Source organism: Salvia hispanica, chromosome 2 (assembly GCF_029641045.1).
Source record: "Salvia hispanica isolate PSC_SH4W2 chromosome 2, Shi_PSC_v1, whole genome shotgun sequence".
Lineage (NCBI taxonomy): Eukaryota > Viridiplantae > Streptophyta > Magnoliopsida > Lamiales > Lamiaceae > Salvia > Salvia hispanica.
In genome coordinates, this window is record NC_142693.1 from 9,417,116 (window position 1) to 9,439,109 (window position 21,994).

A 21,994-nucleotide genomic window follows, 5' to 3' on the forward strand; every position below is an offset into this window, starting at 1 on the left:
AGATTTTTATCAACAAATATATCAAAAAATTTTAATATAATGCATAAAAAATCTCAATAAAACCATGTAAAAACCTCAATAAATATGTGTTGATATTTTCTTGTACTAGTGTTGATATTCTTATGTCATATTGTTGATATTTGTAATAAACCATGTTCATATAAAAAAACACTCACGAAAATTATCATATGATAACATAATGACGATATTACCCTTTTGTTGATATTTTGTCTACTATTTATTGAGATTCGTAAGATTTAATCTCATCTACTTATTTTAAAATCTAAGGGTGTAGATTTGGTCTCAATTTTGGATTAGGGTGCTATAAGCATTAGAAGATGACCCACATTACATTAAGGGATATTGACATCTAATATCACGAAACTTTCAAAAAGTTGGGTTTTTTCCACGAACTTTAAGATTGACAAATAATATCACGAACTTTACCTTGGGTTTGTTTTTTCCCACGGATGAAAAAATTCATGTTATTTTAATAGATTGAAGAATAAATTTTGAGGGTGTGCTTCAAGAAAAACTATCTTCAAATATTGAAAAACTTGAAACTTTCGAAATTGTTGTCGAGAAATTATAGAAAAAAAATCAGTATCATAGTATTATTTGTGGGAATTTTTTCATTCGTGGGAAAAAACAAACACGTGATAAAGTTCGTGATATTATTTGCCAAATTCAAAGTTCGTGGGAAAAACCCAACTTTTTAAAAATTTCGTGATATTAGATGCCAATATCCCTTACATTAGTTATAGTTTGTCACATTGGAAAATGTCATTGTCAATATTGTAATCAAAAGGCTAAATTATTAGTTCTTGTAAAAAATTAAAGTGATGGACAGATAAACGCGAGTGCGCCGCCGCTCACCTGCCCGCCTTGCCGAGACTGCGAGCGGGCCGGGGTAGGCATGCACACGGTTCAGAAACCGTCGGTTCCGGTTCGGAACCGGCGGTTCACGGTTCAAAAAATTCATGAACCTGAACCGGCCCGCCAAGGGTTTAGGCGGTTCCGGTTTCGGTTCAAAAAACCGTCGGTTCAGATGACGGTTCAAAACCGCCGGTTTCCAGCCAAAACTGCCGGTTCCGGGCCAGTTTGACAGTTCATTTTTTTTTTTGCATTTTGTTCTTTATTTATCTATGGAATGTGCGTAAATAAAATTCAAAAAATCACGAAAAAAATTACAATTTTATTGATATAAATTTAAACGAGGCTACTAGTTACAACAATTACAAATCACAAAAGACTTGAAGTCTTAAACAATAAATTTAAATATTTGTTCTTTTTTAATCGTCTATTTTTATCATTACTATTATACAATTATATTAATTGTTGCTTTTTTGCACATTTTAATCAATACATTAAGAAAAATGAGTAACATATCTACATTTAAATCCAACTATTTGACCATGTCCACATTCTATAAATATACAAATTATGAGCAACATGCCACATTCAAATTTAATTAAACTATTCTAACTAAACTATTCTAGGTGATGCTATTATTAACTATAAATATAAAAATAGTAAATAAAAAATGTAAGAAATAAAGAAAGTTTTGTCTTCTACATTGGAAAAAGAGTAATGAATGATCTAAACATATAGTTATAAAAGAAAAGACCTCAACATATTTGTCTCACATCGAAATCGAAAGTGAAACATAAAATATTCAAGGATGTCTCTATAAAAGAGAAACAACCAAGAATGGTTTCTTAGAATTCAGGGGCCCAACAAATAAATATGGGCTATTATGAAATTCTTGTATTATATTTATTTGTGAAAATTGATTTTTAAATATAAAAATTAATTTTTTATGTGAACCGCCGGTTCCGGTTTCTGAAAATCGTGAACTTGAACCGGTCCGCTAGAACCGCTGACCCGTCTGCCGGTTCGAACCGCCGCCGCCGGTTAACTGGCGGTTCGGTTCGGTTTGTGCATGCCTAGCCCGGGGGTTGTGGCCGTGACTTCGGACTTGGATCTTGATAATATATCTTTGGATGATGTTTAGACAATTCTTTAGATTTGGTCATACAGCTTGGGGCTTGGGCTTTGTTCAAACCCCTGCTTAATCATTTTTGGACCATAATAGACTAAATTAAATCATTGTCGAAGCTTTGACAAAATCTCCTTTGGTACACTAGAGCTTGTTTCGTCAGTAATGTTGCAGCAAACAAGATGAAACCGTTTAATTTTTTTAGATGACACTCCTGAGATGAGATTACCATTGAGGCATATCTCGTCATGTAAAAACAGAACTCATCAATTTGGCTTACTATTACAATTTTTTCTTATTTTATTTAGTTTCAATTCAATTTCAATTTGTAGCTCATTGTTTATGTACTTATTCTATTTCTTGTAAGTTGTATCCATTAATTAGTTTGTTTTTCTAATCAGTTTTCTTAACATAAGCTGTTTTATTATGAACTAAATATGTTCAGATTTATTGCACCCAACCTTAAATAGTCCATGAAAAAATTAGGGTCGAACCCCCCAAATCCAAGTTAATCTAAATAATACCCGAACTCAATCATCCAACTTCGAAAATTGAATATATCATGAAGATGAAGTACAACTCAGGGTAAATAACTTTAATGGATATGGTAGATTACATATTATTATAAAATCACATATAGAATGATAAGATGGCAAAACAAGTTCAAAATTAATCAACCATTTCATAAATCATGGACTACGTTGATTACAAGTTAATTTAGAAATCAATTAGTAGTGTCAGAAGTCAGAGCTTTTATACGGCTGGTCCATAAACTACTATTCCCCTTGCCTACAAGATCTTCCACGTTATGGCTTTGTTGAAGTCCAACGTCAACTTTTGAACAAAAAATAGATAAACACGGTTTGCATATAAACTATATAGACTTTTCTAATTATTTTTAGCAAACAGCAAATCATTATTTGTTTGTCAATCAAATTTTTTTAATTTAATTACTTTTAAGAAAGTAAATAAAATTCCACATCGTTATATTTCTTTCTCACCTATTTTCTTTCCTTCATATCCCTCTCTATTTGTCAGCATCACACAGGCTGGCCGGCGTATTATTGCATTTACTTACCCCTTAACCAGTAGGTGATGTAAATCCAATAAACAATCAACTAAATTTTGTGGGCAAGATTAAGGGAGGTAACAATGTGAAATTTTATTTTTAAATTTATTAAAATTATTTACAAATGTAATGATGTCATTTTGATTTTTTATTTTGAAGAAAAGTTAGAAAAGATAAAAAAATCATATATTTATAGACTAAAGTTGAAAGTTTAGAAGATAAATAAAAAAATATTGAAATACATTTATTTACAAGCAAACAATCCTGTATTTCATACGTAATCTAAGTAATTAATGCATATTGTTTCCCATTCCTGAAAATTTGTCACTTACTTTTTCTTTTGTTTCTAAAAATTTATACCTTTTATTTTAACCATTTTTAGTAGTGGACTTCACATTCCACTAACTTATCTCATTCACATTTTATTATAAAAATAATATATAAAAGCAGGACTTACATATCACTAACTTTTTCAACTCATTTTCTATTATATTTATTAAAATTTGTGCCGGATCAAATGATGAGTATTAATATTGTATTCCATAAATAGAGAAGGAATAAAACAGATTTAGTATATAAGTCTAGCAATATAAAAAAAGAATATATAGGGATTGTGGAGATTGGTGGAATTAATATAAGTGGAATATCCAGAGTCTACCAAAAACTCATAAATAAGGTTGCAAGGAGACCCACAAATATCTTGAGCAGCAATGAACATTAAGCTTTTATTCATCTTCTCCATCACATGCTTATGCATGCTTTCTTCCTCCAACGGGAGGACGGGTCGCAACGACGGTCTTCCCGTTCGAGCTGTGAATCTTGGCGGGTGGCTTGTTACAGAAGGCTGGATTAAACCTTCCCTTTTCGACGGCATCCCCAACAAAGATCTATTGGTTTGTTTCTACATAAATTCTTTTTTCTAAATTTCATGAAAGATCAAAGATCACATATTATATAAATTAGTAGGATGGAAGTGGCGTGCAGTTGAAATCTGTGACTGTGGGAAAGTATTTGTGTGCCGAAACAGGAGGAGGAACAATTATAGTTGCAAACAGAAGCTCTGCATCTGGATGGGAAACCTTCAGTGTATGATTTTCTAAATCTTTGCTTTAATTAACAATTCTTGATTAATTGTACATACTCCCGCCCATCCACGGAATTTTGTTCACATTTGCCATTTCGGTCCGTCTACAATATATTGCCTATTTTGTTTTTTATTTTTCCATTTTCAGTAAGTGAACACCACTTTCTACTAACTCATTAAACTCACATTCTATTATAAAACTAATATATAAAAGTGCGACTCACATTCCACTAATTTTTTCAACTCTTTGTTCTTCACATTTCCTAAAATTCACATCGAGTCAAATATGGACAACATTTAGTGGACGGATTCTGGATTAATAGTTATACACGGGTCATAATCCATGTAAAATTACATCTTAGTGCAAGACCAAAATAACCAACCATAGAGGCCTTTTTTTTTAGATAAAATCGTTTTAGTTCCGATGAATTCGTATGAACTAAAACGATTTAAAGTATTTTTAATGTCATCATTTCATTCTTTATTTAATGGTTGGAAACAGTTATGGAGGATCAACGCAACGACTTTTAACTTGAGAGTTTTTAACAAACAATTTGTGGGATTAGACAGCCATGGAAATGGGGTTGACATTGTAGCTGTAGCAAATGCACCTTCTCAAATTCAGACATTTCATATTGACAGAAATCCCAATGATTTGAAACGCGTACGAATTAGAGCCTCCAACGGCTTCTATCTTCAGGTAACTATCCTTTTTCAATTCATTTATTAATATGTTTTGTCAATTTAGGATTTTTTGTCAATCACAAAAAGGTAGTGGAACATGATTCTTTGGTACCCAATAATTAGGTAAAAGGATAATATTCCAATATTCGAAAGTAAACTCCATTTACTTACAGCGGTCCAATGTGCATGCCACTCATGACCCACCGGCTATATATGCGCATGGGCGGCTATTTCTAGTCTGTAATTTTTTTTAATTGGAAAGTAAATAAAAATTTAATGATCGTATCATTACGGTGAATTTAAATTTGAAATTTTTGACTTTGGTATTAACCAATCCACTACTAGATCAGCACACACGCACAATTTCTTGTGGTTATATTGATGTAGTTCGAGCTTATTATTAGTTTAATTAAGTCAATTTGTTTGAAAAACAATTTTGGTCAAATTCTGATCTAACTTGTAAAAATAGTTATATTACAGTTTTGATATTTTTCTCACATGTTTCATTTATTTGTGTTCTGGATGAAATTGACCATGACCGTAAAAGCCTAAATCCATATTTTTCTGTAAATTTGTATATTTCCCACTTAATCATTGATTTTTTTTATTATGAATAAACTAAATTATTCTGGTTTCCAAACATAATTTTCCTACAAATTCAAATCAATAGGACAATTGAGAAAATGTAAAAATCATTATATAAAATAGATACTTTTAAAGTGGTTGGATTGATCAAAATTTGACTAAAGTTCGTTATCTTAATGACAACGTGCCCTTTTTTTTATTATTTGAACATGAATGTCATTTTGAAAAAAAATAAACTAACATAACTTATATGCTGTAAAAACAATCCCACGTAGTATCTAATTTTATTTTCTTGATTCCGATTTTATGATTGTTTACATATGTTTAAACATTTGATTTCAGGTGAAGAGTGAGGAATTAGTAAGTGCAGATTATGAAGGAAATGATGGATGGGGAGACGATAATCCATCAGTTTTTATATTGTCCATAAGCAGAGGATTGCAAGGTGAATATCAGATCACTAATGGCTATGGCCCTCTCCTCGCTCCACCAGTTATGAAGGTAACCAATATACTCCCTCCGTTTCCAAACAAGTCTTCTTTTTATCACTTTAATTAATCTCTTAAATTTAGTCGTATTTCTATTTTCTACTATAAAGTTTTCTCTTTTACGAGATGAGCCTTATTCTCTGCTAACAAATAGTACTCCAATTCTTTTCATCTATCTCTGTCCTCTTTCACCAATTTCACATTAAAATTTTTGTTGTTCCGAAGTCTATTTTAAAACTAATATTGAAACAATTCAGGAACACTGGAGCACATATATAGTAGAAGATGATTTCAAATTCATAAAAGAGAATGGATTGAACGCAGTGAGAATCCCAGTAGGTTGGTGGATTGCTAGTGACCCCAATCCACCAAAGCCCTACGTTGGGGGTTCATTGCAAGCTCTTGACCATGCCTTCTCCTGGGCTGAGTAAGCAATACATTCAAATACATGCTCCAAATTAAACATAGCATTAATCTACGAATTCGATCCTTGTAGAAAATACGGAATCAAGGTGATAATCGATCTTCATGCTGCACCGGGCTCCCAGAACGGTTGGGAGCACAGTGCCTCTAGAGATGGATCACAGGAATGGGGACAAACGGACGAAAACATCCAACAAACCGTCGATGTCATTGACTTTCTAACTGCGCGGTAAAACACATCTTTATTTTTATTTCAGTTCGATGAGAGAGTTGGAAGCAATATATATATATAAGTGTTGTACAACCCCAGTTAGTTTGAGAACAGTATTAAACTAATGTGCAGTCGACTATCCTAACAGAAGTGCCTCTTGAATAGGTATGCAAAGAGCCCGAGCCTATTCGCAGTGGAGCTGCTCAACGAGCCTCTTTCGCCGGGAGTGTCACTGGACAGACTCACCAAGTACTACAGAGCTGGTCTGGAAGCTGTACGGCGCCATTCGCAGACGGCCTACGTCATACTGTCCAACAGATTAGGACCTCACGAACCTCTAGAACTCTTGGATTTTGCTAAAGGATTTACGAAAGTTGCCATCGACGTGCATCACTACAATCTCTTCAGCCCGATATTCGACAACCTAAGTGTTCAACAGAACATCGATTATGTCAACATTAATCGGACCGAACAGTTGAGCCACATCACTGTTCCAAACGGTCCTCTCATTTTCGTCGGTATGTTTTTTTTTCTTTGTAGACAAGAGGTATTGAAAATTTTCTTTTTAACATCGACTAATTAGTGATCCTGACTCAGGGGAATGGACGGTGGCGTGGCAAGTTGAGGATGCAAGCAAGGAGGATTACGAGAGGTATGCGTCGGCGCAGCTGAGGGTGTTCGGGCAGCAACGGTTTGGGTGGGCTTATTGGACTCTAAAAAATGTGCAAGACCATTGGAGTTTGGAGTGGGTGATTAAGAATGGTATTATTAAGCTTTGATATTCACATTTAGATTTTGAAACCTCACTCTTTATCTAAATCCAATGAATAAATGGAATTCCTTCCTGTAATATTGGTGCAACAAATCGCATCATAACAATTTCCCTAATATTATATATACTTTGCTTTTGCATATCAGAACAGAGTATACTCATAGATAAAATATTTCTCATTAATTTTTCGAGGAACAAGCTTTTAGGATAGAAGAATGTTGGGCACAAGCTAGTCGAATGTGATCAATTGAAACACCAAGAACAATTAACAAGACAAATTTCAGCTAAAACTCTTGTCGAGACTCTTGTGTATTAACATTTGATAATTGATGAACTAAACTTAAAAGCAAGGAAATTGACATAAGCCATTATGCCTCAATCCTATAAAAATGGTGGATCCAAATTTTGATTCTGGATGTACAACAAATAATACAAACAATTAGAGCGACTTAAAGCTTCTAAATTTGATCAATCGTTTATCTCTTCGTTGTTCTGTTTTTTGAATTATAATCAAGTTTTGACGTTATTAGTTGTGTTGCGACAGATTAGAAGGTTCGTGATTGAGTACGAAGAACTTCACGTGAAAAAAGCACAAGCAATCGTTGTTTTTTGGAGAATCAATTCGGTAACCCTAAACCGCAGAATTCATGATTTAGGTTTTGTACTCTTTAAGCATGAATTATTTGCATTCCTCCTGAATCTCAGGCCGTTGCATCATACTGGCATGAGCATGCATGGGATGAGGATATGTTGCATGACTTGTCTTTCAGGTTTGGTGTACCTCTCGACACTATCAACCAGATCAGAGCTACGCCGATTGAGTTGGGGGCGAAGAATGTGAGGCGCTGGAGTCTGACTAGCCATGGCGAGTTCTCTGTGACCTCAGCCTGGGAGAGCATCCGGACGAGACTACTGAAGTATGAGATTTGGGGACTGATTTGGAACGAGGGGATGACCCCCACCATCTCGATTTTTATTTGGAGGTTGTTGTATGGTAGGCTGTCGGTGGATGAGAAGTTGCAGCATCGGGGTATTGAGTTAGCGTCTAGGTGTCAGTGTTTCCAGTCCCCTTCTTTTGAGTCTTTTAGTCATGTCTTTCTTTCGAGTTAGTCGACGGTTTCTGTGTGGGAGTATTTCGATGCCTGGTTCCCTTCCTCGCACACACCGATTCACACGCGCACTGATTTTGCACTTAGACTAGGTCACTGGCGGATGTCCTCTTTTTCTAGGTCTCCCGCCATGCATATTAGTTTTATTGTTCCATGTTTGATCGTTTGGTTTCTTTGGACGGAGAGGAACGTCTGCAAGCACTGTGGTCGTCCTTTCCGTCATTCTCATGTTATTTGACAGGTTACTCATCACCTGCTGATAAGGCTCGTTTCATGCATTGGTTTAGGGTTAAAATTCTGTGCATTTGGGGCGCTAATGTGCGTTTATGAGTTCAGGTGCGAAGTAAATCTGCTGGGCCTAGGAGTTGTTGTTACCTGACCTGGCAGATGCAAAAGAGATGAAATTGAAGCAAAAATCAGAAGTCGTCGTTCGGATCTGGGAGAATCAAAAGTTGGCGACACGAGCAGAATGGAGCGAGAGCAGATTATTTTAAAGAGTCTTACTCAAGGGCAAGAGCGTCAAATCACCAGAGGGATACCCTAGGGATCAAAACCTCACATATATAAAGAGCTCAACCTTGAAGAACAAGACATCCGTTATCAGCACTTCTACACTTTCCTAGCTCTAGCTTTCGTTCCATGCTTTAGTTCCACACTTCAAATTTCTCATTTCGGCTGCTGCGCACTTGGACATGGAGGATTCTGGCCACTGTGGTTCTCATCATCATCGTTATTTTGCTGTGTAACACCGCCTTGTGAAGGCGAAGAAACAATCTTACTTGCTTTCGTTTAGTACTTTGTGGTTTTTAAGTTCGCAACTCTAGTTTCTGACTTTGATCTACTGGATTCAGACTTATTTCGAGTTATTATGGAAGTTTATGTTTGCTTTTGTTGGATCTCGCTGAGTTGATCTTTATTTCTTGCTTTTAGCTTTCGTTCTTGTTTATTATTGGATGTTTGGAGCTGAAATATGTTGGTTTGTTGATGGAGGCTGGGGGTTTGCGTATGGAGATGTTTGGATTTGTTGAATCGTGGTGTTTTTTGAGTTGGAGTTTCGCGTATTTGGTGTTTGCTGTTTACGTTGTGCATGATCATGGCTGTTTACTTTCTGTTTCTGCATCCTTTAGGTCCAGTAGCGTAGATCTGTTAGTTTAGGCTTTAATTTCTTGTTTTAGTCTAGATCTAAAGTTTGCTCTGCTTACATGGTGTTCAATACGCTGTTTTATCTGCTATTCTCGTTTGAATCCCGAGAAGATGAAGTTGTTGGTAGTTAGAACCAGATCTGCTTTATGTCAGTACTTTATGTCAGTACTTTTCAGCATGTACTTTGCTTTTTCTGCATGTCCCCTAGACCCTGTCAGTACGATCTGCTTTGTCTTTTTACTTTTCTGCATGCTTTTCCAGACCCTGGTAGTTTAAGGAAATTTGTCTTTACTTTTCGCTTTATGCTTGTCTGTCCAAATTAGGAAAGTCTGTCTAGTTAAGTTTACTCCAGTTGTCTTAGAAATTTAAAATATCTCAGTTTCTCTAAGTCATGTATGTTCCGTACATTCTCAGTTCTCAGACCCAGTAGGTAGAGTAAAGTTTTTCTTATCTCTCAGACCCAGTAGTTTTAAGTTCTCGACCTACAAAATTGCGTGGCAGCAGCCAACCCCCTTTCCCAAAACATCCTCAAATGCAGTTTCGTAACACCTTCGTCCTCGTGGGATCGATCCTTTACTTCCCTGTGCTAAGTTGCAGTATAGTGGGTTGAGGTTTTTGAAGGAATAGAGTGCACCCAACGACCCCTTTCTGATAGTTTCATGATCTTCCAGCCTCTGAAGTCTAGTTGAATCCTCTGGACCTGTTAGATCGAGTAAATTAATACCGCACTTGCACGTCTACTCTAGTCCTGTCACCTGCATACGTTCGTGTTGGCTGGCAATATCACCCCGATTCACTGGAGGGGTTGCTCGACGTCGGTGGATTTCATGCCCTCTTCTCCTAGACAGCGTGTTTTGTGTTCACTCATGGTCCTATGGCATCCACCCGATACCCCTTGGGTGAAGCTGAATACAGATGGTGCCTTCTCTTCGGCGACATTGGAGGCGGGAGAGGGAGGACTTGTTCGTGGTACTGATGGAGGTCTTTTGTGGGCCTTCTGCTCTCCAGTGGATGCATCGTCAAGCTTTGAGGCGGAGCTTATGGCTCTTATTCGAGGCTTGGAGATGGCCATGGAGTTTTCTACACACATCTGGATAGAGATTGACTCAGCGGCTCTGGTTAAATTACTTTCAACTGGACAGCCTGGTTCTGCGGATTTTAGACATCATATGGCTCTGATCCGTAGGATGACTTCTCAGCGGCAGGTTCGATTCTCACACATCTACAGAGAAGGAAACCGTGCTGCCGATTTTCTTGCAGGTAGGGGGATTTAGACCCCTACTATGACATATTATGATTCAGTCTCTGCGCCTCGATACTTGAAGGCCCTGGTTAGGATGGACCAGCTGGGTTATCCTAACTTCCGTTTCCGTCGCCGAGATGTGGATTGATTTTGACTTTATGATTGCTCTATTTAGTTTATTTCTTCCTTTTGTTCATCTTTATGACTTGTGGGAACCTCAGTTTATTTCTCTTCATGTTCTTGTTTCCGACTCTAGTCACTTTTGGGCTAGGATCATGTTTTGGAACGTTATATTTTGATTTATTCACGGGTTGGGGGTCTGCCTAAATCCCCGCCCATTATAGGTGCTTTTGATTAAAAAAAAACATGTGAATTAATTGTTATCATATTCGGTCAAACAGATCATTTGTTTGATTTATTTGTTTATGCAATTCTTCCGCTAGTATATATAAAAAAAAGTTTTCACTTTTCCAAATATTATCGTTTATTACAGTTTTTCTCCCATTTTTAGAATTTAAATTTGAAATTTTAAATATTTAGAATTTTAAGTTGCGTAAGTTTCAATTTTAGAAATTTGTAATGTCACTTTCGGATGTTTTAATGATGTTTTAATAGGGATGTATTCAAATCCTTTTCATATCTTTTGTCCTTTTTCCTTCTTAATCGTAGCCCCACGATTTTGTCATCTGGCGGTTAGATTAATGCCACGTGTCATTTAATAATGCATATTTTCATTCTAATAATGCACAACGGCTAATAATGCAACATTATAGACTAATAATGCACATTTTCATTCTAATAATGCACAACGGCTAATAATGCAACATTATAGACTAATAATGCATTGATCACAACCATCCAATTCAAGGATCCAAGGGCTGAGATTAAGAAGGAAATAGGACACTTAGGGTGCAAAGGAGCCTAACGCACCCCTGTTTTAATATTAATAAAATATTTTTATTAATTATATTTTTAAATTGGAGAATATAATAGTGCAATCCATTTATATTTAAGGAAAGAAATATATTATTGTAGGTGTTGTCTCTTACTCCCTCTGTCCGACATTAGAAGTTCCATTTGTGGGCGACACGGCACGAGTTTTAAGAAATGTTAAAAAAAAGTGGGTGGAAAACAATTAGTGAAATAGAGGTCTCACTTGTATATATTAGTTTTAAATGAAATGTGAGTAGAATGAGTTAGTGAAAAGTGAGACTCTATTACCATTTATGATAAAAGTGAACGGGACTCTTATTCGCGGATGGACGAAAATGGAAAAACATGACTCCTATTCGCGGACGGAGAGAGTATTTGTTTATGTACTATGATCTAAGACCAATGACGGACCCAGGCAGGGTCGAGTGGGGTTAGCTGACCCCACCGTCGGTCCGTGAGTGCCGCCGGGAAGCTTTGTAATTTGCCGCCGACCCATGGCAGCTCCACCTCCCGAGTCCCGACCCCACGACAACTTCGTCTTCATAGAACATTAGAGAGAAATTGAGGGGAGAGGATAAAAATACAGAGAAACATTGTTATGGATTAGAAAATTTAAATGGAGAGGAAATTTAGTACTCCCTTCGTCCTAATAAATATGCAACATTTGGTTTCCGGAATGAGATTTTATGCAGTGTTGTTTTGTAAGTTAATGAAGAGAAAGTAAAGTAAAAGAGAATAAAATATAGAGATAGAATTGTTTCCATTTTAGGAAACGTTGCATTTTGATTGAGACAATCCAAATAAGAAAACGTTTTATTTTTAATGGGACAGAGGGAGTACTAATTAAGAAGAATGAATTTAAGGAGACTGGAGGAGAGCTCCGTTGAAAGCTGTAGACTAGTTTTGGGAGAAGATCGAGGCGTCGTTTTAGTAAATCTAGGGATATTTCTTTTATAGAAGATTTTTATTTTGATTCCTTCGCTTAAGTATTTTTTATGCAATAAACTTATTACTCCCTCCGTCCCGACTAAGATGACACATTGCTTAGCCGGCACGGGATTTTATGAGTTATTGGTTAAAGTGTTTAATTGGAGAGAGAGAAGATGGGTATAAGTATTAAAGTAGAAAGATAAAGAAAGATGGATATTTTAATAGGAGTGAGAAAAAATGGTTGAGTGTATTAATTGGAGAGAGAAAGTTACCAAAAAAGGAAATGTGTCATCTTAGTTGGGACAAACTAAAAAGGAAAACGTGTCATCTTAAGCGGGACGGAGGGAGTACTATAGTACTCCTATTTACCATGCGGCTGATTATTTTGTGCAATTAAATTAGTTTACTAGATCCTATAAATGTGTTGGGAGTGTAATAAAATATAATATCTAAATATTGTACAAACTCTAAACTATTATCATGATCATTAGAAAATGTCAACAGATAATAAAATAGTAGCAATATAAAATATCAATATAGTGTCAACGGTTGATGTTGTGTTGATATTGTGTTCACACTATTGACATTTTTTGTTGTTGCTACTATTTTGTCATCTGTTGATATTTATTAACGGTTCAGATCATAGTTTGGAGTTTATACAATATATGAATTTGCATTTTATCGCTACCCAAATGTGTTAAATATTAAAAAATGTTAATTACCCTGATTAATTAATTCGATTTAATTTAATTTTTTGTTTTATTTTCGATTGTTGTTGAAATTAACAATAAAATTTGTAATAACAAATACTAGGAGTAATATTAAATGATACTCATATACTAAAGAAATTAACAAAAGGTTACTGCAAAAATGATAAAAATAACTACTCCATTTAAAAATTATATATAAATTAAATAATAATTATTTTAATATTATATAATATTAAATTTTTTGTTCAAGCCAATAAGCTCTAGTTTCTGGATCCGTTATGGTCTAAAACTACCTTTATCAGCAATTAGGTGTCTTGCCATGTCATATTGGTAATTTATAAAATAATAAAATGATGGTCGGCTTCTATCTTCCACCAATGGTCTCCAAAAGGCAGACCCCCGAGTCGGCGACCCATTGTCTCACATCTCATTTACTACGTCAATCAATAATTGATAAATACTATTTTATTTAAACTTAACTACTTTTTATATATTACATTAAAAAATTATAATTATAGTATCAAAATTCATAATTTTTTATTCTCTATAAATAGAAATCACATTTACTATAGTTTTGCACAAAAAAAATTTCATCTTTTCCTTCGTATAATCTTTCTTTTTGATATAATTTCTAATTTTTATTTAAATATCTTGTAATTTAGCTTTTTGATTGTTCCGTTTTCATAAATTTTAGCTTAATCATTTATTGTGTTTTTTATAAAATTTATGGTGCAATATCTCATAAAAAATTGGGCATTTCTATAAAGTTATCATGTATATATCAATTTATTTACAACTTACCACTATTGTCCACCATTACAACCCTTTAAACACTAATAATAATAATTTGTGTTTCACTATCCACTAACCCTATTGTAACTATCTTTCTCATCATCTGTCTTACTAGACTAATTGTGCATTAATTCCTGTGAAATTTCAAGTGCCTATATTTTTATGAGACGGAGAAAATATACTAATATTATTGTTAAAAAATATATAAAATTAAGTATATAATGATGTGGTTGGGTAGTCATTGATAAATAATAAGAAAATATTATTACTGTATTAAATTGGATGAATATTAATAATGTGGAAAAGATAGAAAATAATTAAATATTGGAAAAGTCACTAATTGGATTAGGTTGAGTAATTACAAACAAACATGGTCTAAGAGTGTCCACAATAGTACGGTCGCGGCGGACTATAGCTGGACGGGAGAGCGCCGCGGCGGGAGGGGAGGGGTAGCAGGGTTTCAGGTGCGGCGACGGGGATTTTTTTTATTTATTTTTAAAAAAATTTGGAATTTATTTCTATAAATATACCTATTTCTCTCATTTTTTACTTTACACATCCACATCCGTATTTACATCTCTCTAGATTTTTATAATCTCAATATGGAAGGTGGAGATAGTGATTTTTATAATTATTTTCGTCTGATAATTTTTATTCTAATCCAATTAAAATATACTAACAATTGATAAAATAATGTGATTTGTGGTTGTGGCGTGGCAGGTATTGGGCTGGACAAGTGTTTGTGGCTGTGGAAGAGTTTTTGTGGCTGTGCCTTAACAGAATCGTGGTTGTTCCACTATATTGTGGACACTCAAGATGAGCCGCGGCAGCTGCCACGTCCTTAGCGGCGCTACGGTTCCCTATTAGGGTGGACAAGGGCGGCCGGGGGCAGAGTGAGGTGGACGTCCATGAGCAGAGTGTTGGTTTCTGGAATTACAAGATATAAGCCGGGCGTAATACAACCCAAAAGAAGGAATACAGATGAACTAACTGAAACGAAATTACAACGGAAAATTCGAAACAAATAAACTGTGAAAGTATTTAGCCGAGTCGAGGAGTCCTCTTTCCGCAAGACGAGATACGCCCCGGTAGTGCTCTTCGGATTGACATTTCGTCCCCAAAGATAAAACGACTACGTCTCTGATGAAGCAGCACCGCTATTAGCAGAGCTCCAACGAACTGGATGGAGGAGAGGACAGAGCTTTCGACAGAAAAACAATGGAGAGAGATGAGAGAGCGTATGATGCAAAGTGCTATGCGGACTCTAGTTTCTTAGATCTCGAATGCTCTATTTATAAGCTCGGTCCACTGCAGGGGTCAACACAGCCTTAATGGCTGCCATCATGGTGAGGCTGTAACGGTCGGGCGTTACAAGCCGTTACGAGCTGTAATGGTCGAGCGTTACGAGCTCAGAGCTAGAGAGGTTGAATCTAGATGCTTCTAGATTCGATAATGACGTGGACTATCACGTGTCAGCTACGTTGGCTTCCCGCGTCATATTGACGAGGTGTCATCCCGCTTGGCTCGCTGACGTTGAAATAGTGGTGGTCTAAAAAGAATTAGACCCACTAGCCTTGGGTCGAGCCCAAGCACAAAGCCCACGACCAGGCACAAAGACCATCCAAAGACCAATTGCCAAGTTCCAAGTTCCAAGTCCAAGGACAAGGACACGGGCACGGGCACGGGCTCGAGGCGTGCGGCGGCGGCGCGCGCGTGTGGGCTCTACAGCCCATCTTAGTCCACTATAATTATTACATGTAATAATCCTTCTTATTAAATACTAGTTTAATAAGGTTGTAACTTCCAATGTGGGATAATTAACTCTCTTAATTATTCCCTAAGCTTCTCTCATAGCTCTTTAAGTTTGCAATTTTGCACAACTTTAATCCATTATTTCTCCCTCACCGGGAATCGAATTTGAGAAAATGAATATACCACGGTCATCTACTCCGAACGTAGATCGACGCTATATCATTTAATTTCACAAAAATTAAATGTCTCATTGAAATTATAATTGGTCAACGTCCATTGACCGACATAGATTCCAACAATTCCCCACATGAGTTGAAATAGCGAAATGCATATGCATGCAGACACAAGCTCAACCCTCGAGAGGTATATAAGCATAAGGATAGATAGCTTTTAGCTTTGAACCTTTCATAGTCAACGGGTTCGCCCTTGTTTTTGCCAAATGCATATTCTTCTTGTGCAACGGGTTCACCCTTGTTTTTGCTCAAGTGAACATCGAGTTCAATTGGAGTCTTAACCGACGCGCCATCATAGGCATTGAATTTCTTCAATATCTTCTCAACATAATGAGATTGGGTTAAGATGATTCCATCAGATGTTCTTAGAATTTTCATTCCAAGAATTACATCGGCTAGACCCATGTCTTTCATGTCAAAGTTTCTCTTTAACATGGCCTTTGTCTCGTTAATCACTTGGTGTTACTACCCATGATTAACATGTCATTAACGTAAAGACACACTATAACGTACCCGTTATCAGTGCTCTTAATATAGACACATTTTTCACACTTATTGATTTTAAACCCAATTTATAGCATCACATTATCAAACTTCAAGTGTCATTGCAACGGGGCTTGTTTCAATCCATATAGGGACTTTACGAGTTTACATTCCTTTTTTCTCTTGTCCAGGTACTACAAATCCTTCGGGTTGTTTCATATAGATTTCATCCTCTAATTCACCATTTAGAAACGCAGTCTTAACATCCATTAGACGAGTCTCAAGATTGTGCAATGCAACAATCGCGAGAAGCACTCGGATAGATGTAATCCTCGTTACAGGTGAATAGGTGTCGAAGAAGTCATGTCCTTCCTTTTGTTTAAAACCCTTTACAACCAATCGGGCTTTATACTTATCCATTGTTCCATCGGCCTTAAATTTTTTTCAAGCACCCATTTGCACCTTAAAGTTTTTGCACCTTCGGGCGAGTCAACCAACACCCAAGTGTGGTTTAGCAAAATTGAGTCAATTTCACTTTGAACAGCTTCTCTCCAATGTAACCCGTATGGGCCATCGAAGGCTATTTTTATTGACGTTGGCTCTTCATCCAACATAAAAGCAATGTAGTCATGACCAAATATTTTTGGTGTTCTGACCCTACTACCACGTCTTATTACTGCATCACTTGGATCAGGCCTCACTCGCTTGGTCGATTTAGGCTCTTTATCCGCGGATTTAGAACTAGTGGCTTCATCCACTGTTTTAGAACTAGTGGCCTCATCTTCAATTCTTGTCTCAGAATTGATTGTGACTTCTTCTTTGTCCTTGCAAGGAAATGTATTTTCGAGAAATACAACATTCATTGACTCGATTGTTGTTCCTACTGTAATAGTCGATATTTCAGACTTGTGAACAACAAATCTATATGCACTACTGTTAAGTGCATATCTAATGAAGTTACAATCAACCGTTTTAGGTCCAATTGTGACTTCCTTGGGCGGGGGAACCATCACCTTCGCCAAACATCCTCACACTTTGAGGTATTTGTAGGATGGTTTCCTTCCTTTCCACAACTCATAAGGAGTGATGTCTTTTCCTTTGAGTGGGATTTTGTTTAGGATATAGTTGGCTGTAAAAATAGCCTCCCCCACATGTTCTGGGGTAATCCTGAACTCAGTAGCAACGCATTCATCATCCCTTTTAGAGTTTGATTTTTGCGTTCAGCTACACCGTTAGATTGTGGTGAATATGGAGCAGTTGTTTGATGAATTATACCACTAGCGTTGCATAACTCCTCAAACGGGGCTACATACTCGCCGCCTCCTCTATGACTTCGAATCGCTTTGATTTTACAACCAAGATGATTCTCAACCTCGTTCTTATAATTTTTTAACGCTTCAATTGCTTCATCTTTACTTCTTAAAAGATAGATGTAGCAATATCTCGTGTAATCATCTATGAAAGTGATAAAGTACTTTTTACCACCTCTAGTTTGCACCATCTTTAAATCACATACATCCGTGTGAATTAATTCAAGGGGTTTTGTTTTCAGTTCAACTGAGTGAAACGGTAACTTAGTCATTTTTACCTCCAGACATATTTAACATTTGTCTTGGGTATCCACATCAATTGCCTTTAGTAAATCTAAATTTACTAATCTTTTCACGGCTTTTGAATATACATGTCTCAATCTACAATGGCACAAATTTGAAGACTCGGTCAAATAAGAGGAAGTAGATGCTTTATTATTATTGTTAGCCAAAGGCTTTGGAACAAGGCACGTAGCCACACTAAGCTTGAAAAGTCCGTCGGTTACATAACCTTTTTCGAGGGACTTCCCAAACTTGTACAAAACAAAACTATCAGACTCGAATACAAGTTTAAACCCCATATTAACTACTCCCTTCGTCTCAGTTTAAGAGTCACTTTTTTGTTGGAACCGAAGCAATTCAGTTTGATCAATTGAAGTAAACAGGTAAATAGAGCAGACTTGCTGCTAATTAAACAAATATTTCTTATATCTTCAAAGTGAAACTACAATGGTTTAAATAGTAATAGAAAAGAAAGAGACACAATGGTTCAAACGAAAAGATGCATTGCTTAAAAGAAAGAGACTCTTCGTTTTTTATTGGTGACTCTTCGTTTGAATGGTGACTCTCGGACCAACTTAGGCATATTCTCATACAGCCTCCCTTAACTTTCATGATGGTTTCCTCACCCTCGTGCCTCGACGAAGGGCTTCCTTATTCGGTGTCGGCCTATGTTCGGTAGAGAACTTTTGAGACTCATCATCCCTCCCGCCTTCAAGACCTGACTTGTCCCCAAGTAGGATTTGAGGGAACCTACTCCGCAACTCCGCAAGAGCTTCCCATGTAGCATCCTCGGCAGATAAATGACGCCACTTAATCAGAACTTGTTCTTGGTCCTTACCCTTATTCAAGATGGAACGGGTAGCTAAGACCTCTTCAGGCTCGACTATAAGCTGACCCTGTTCAGACAATGGTGGAAGTGGAGTGGCCTGCACGATCTCATTACCCATTCGTCGTCGAAGTAGCGAGACATGGAACACCGGATGTATGCGGCTAGTTTGAGGAAGTTCTAGCTCATATGCCACTGACCCAATCCGTCGCAATATTTTGAACGGCCCATAAAACTTACTAGCAAGCTTTTGATGTGCTCGGCGGAATACAGTCTGTTGGTGATAAGGCCGCAGTCGAAGGTACACCCAGTCTCCTACTTCAAATTCTTCCGCTCTCCGTCCCTTATCAGCCTGCACTTTCTGTTGTTGCCTCGCGAGTTCAAGATTTACCTTTAACTCCTTGAGCACCTCATCTCTAGCGCGTAACACCACATCAACCTCCTGCACTAGTGAGGAGCCTGTTTCATATGGTGTGACAACCGGAGGCGGCCGCCCGTACACAGCTTCGAATGGGGTCATTTTGATGGCACGGTGGAAAGTGGTATTATACCAAAATTCAGCCTATGCTAAATAGCTCTCCCACAATCGAGGCCTAGTAGCGACGAAGCAACGCAGGTATTGTTCTAGACTCCTGTTGGTCACTTCAGTTTGTCCGTCCGTCTCAGGGTGGTACGCGCTACTCATACACAACTTAGTCCCCATCTGGCGAAACAACTCTTGCCAAAAGTGACTCATGAATATTTTATCGCGATCAGAGACGATGGACTGAGGAATACCGTGCAATCTTACCACTTGTCGAATGAAAACTTCTGCCACACTTTTAGCAGTAAAGGGATGAGAGAGTGCAATAAAGTGGCTATATTTAGATAAGCGATCAACGACCACCATCACTACATCCTTTCCAGCTGATCGTGGCAGCCCTTCGACGAAATCCATAGATATGTCAGCCCAGATTACATCAGGAATTTTAAGAGGCTCCAACAGCCCACTTGGCATACGAGTGTCCGCCTTATTGCGTTGGCATATGTCACATTGTTGTACATATCTGAGTACAGCTGCCTTCATTCCTCGCCAATAGAATACTTGGTTAAGTCGACTGTAAGTGCGTAAAACCCCAGAATGTCCACCAATGCTCGAGTCATGGAACTCACTAATGATTGTGCGCCTGAGTTTTTCATTCTTGGGTACCACTACCTTGCCCCCCTTTAAAAGGTATCCCCGACTGATGGTCAGTTGAGGATCAACGATAACCCCTGTTTCTATATTCTTCATCAATTTGCGATACTCTTCATCCTCTATCGAAATTTGACGAATTTCAGACCATAGGCTGGTCTGGGGAACCGAGATAGCTGATAGTTCAGCCATATCCTCACGTCGTGATAAACTGTCAGCTGCGCCATTTTCCTTCCCCGGGCGGTAGGCGATCTCATAATCATATCCAAGGAGTTTTATAAGCCATTTCTGTTGTTCAGGAGTTGAAATTTTCTGCTCTAAAAGGTAACGTAGACTTCGTTGGTCAGTGATTATCTTGAAATGTCGTCCCAAAAGATAGGGGCGCCATACTCGAACAGCTTCCAAGATTGCTAACATCTCTTTCTCATATGTTGATCGCATTCTCTGCTTCTCGCTTAGTCCTTTGCTCAAGTATGCGATAGGCCTCTTTCCCTGCATTAAAACTGCCCCGATACCGTAACCGCAAGCATCAGTCTCAACAATGAACTCTTCGTCGAAATTTGGTAGTGCTAAAACTGGAGTTGTAGTCATGGCTTCTTTCAATTTTTTAAAGGCTTCTTCCGCCTCAAGGCCCCACACGAACGACCCTTTTCTGAGAAGCTTGGTGAGCGGGCTTGCAATTTTTCCATAGTTCCGAACAAATCTTCGGTAATATCCTGTTAGCCCCAAGAAGCCGCGAAGATGGGTAATATTCCGAGGTACTGGCCAAGTTAACATGGTCTCAATTTTACGATTATCAACACGAACTCCCTGCTCCGATATGTAGTGGCCTAAGTACTCAAGTTCTGTTTGGCCGAAAACACATTTGCTATATTTCAAATGGAATTGATGTTCTCGAAGGATGCAAAACACAATTTCCAGATGTTGTAGATGGTCCTTCCAATCTTTGCTATAGACGAGAATGTCGTCAAAAAATACGAGGACAAATTTCCGTAAATACTTACGAAATAAATTGTTCATGGCGGCTTGAAATGTCGATGGAGCATTGCATAATCCGAAGGGCATCACCATGTACTCATAATGCCCATTGTGTACACGAAATGCTGTTTTCGAGACATCAGTTGCGTCCATTCTTATTTGGTGAAATCCGGCCCGGAGATCCATTTTGCTGAAGTACTTAGCCCCGTGCAACTCGTCGAGCATATCATCTATGGTGGGTATAGGAAATCTATCCTTCACTGTGGCATCATTGAGGGCTCGGTAATCGACGCAGAATCGCCATGAGCCATCTTTTTTCTTGACTAAGAGTGCGGGTGATGAGAAGGGACTGAGACTGGGTCGAATTAACCCTGTTTCCAACATATCCTTAACTTGCCTCTCTATTTCATCCTTTTGATAGCGGGCATACCTATATGGGGCAACGTTAATCACTGTCCTCTCGTCCTTCAATGCAATCTTATGGTCGCTTGCCCTTGAGGGAGGGAGTCCCTTTGGTTCTTTCATTATATCTGCAAATCTTTCTATCAAATTTTGTACCTCGGGTGGAGTTTCCTTAGATGTAGCTTCTGTTGTCGTTGATTTCATCAAGACAAAGACCGTTGTTCCGTAATTCGTCCCTTCTGCTAGATCTGCCCACTTTGCGACTGACATGGTAGCTGGTGGTGCATTTCCTTGCAACTTTTGTTTGCTTCCTCTCCATTCGAACTCCATTGTCATAGCTTTGTAGTCTGTTAGGACGGGACCGAGGTTCTCGAGCCAT

The 21,994-nt window shown here is 37.6% G+C and overlaps 1 protein-coding gene across 5 annotated transcripts; it reads left to right on the forward strand.

Annotated features, from left to right (window-relative positions):
- Positions 1-3,710: 3,710 nt before the first annotated feature.
- LOC125215001 (putative glucan 1,3-beta-glucosidase A) lies at positions 3,711-9,320 on the forward strand. 5 transcript variants are annotated; one of them, XR_016135895.1, is made up of 10 exons: positions 3,711-3,961; positions 4,035-4,154; positions 4,655-4,852; positions 5,764-5,922; positions 6,167-6,336; positions 6,406-6,561; positions 6,709-7,061; positions 7,141-7,305; positions 7,860-7,971; positions 8,086-9,320. XR_016135895.1 is itself a non-coding variant. In XM_089065931.1 (9 exons), the coding sequence occupies exons 1-9, from the start codon at positions 3,779-3,781 to the stop codon at positions 7,862-7,864; spliced, it is 1,509 nt and encodes a 502-aa protein (XP_088922057.1). In that variant the 5' UTR covers positions 3,711-3,778; the 3' UTR covers positions 7,865-9,320. The 5 variants fall into 5 exon arrangements, 2 of the variants coding, with proteins under 2 accessions (XP_088922057.1, XP_047972229.1); XR_016135896.1 differs by having other exon boundaries at positions 7,860-7,940; positions 8,021-9,320; XR_016135894.1 differs by having other exon boundaries at positions 7,860-7,940.
- Positions 9,321-21,994: the final 12,674 nt, after the last annotated feature.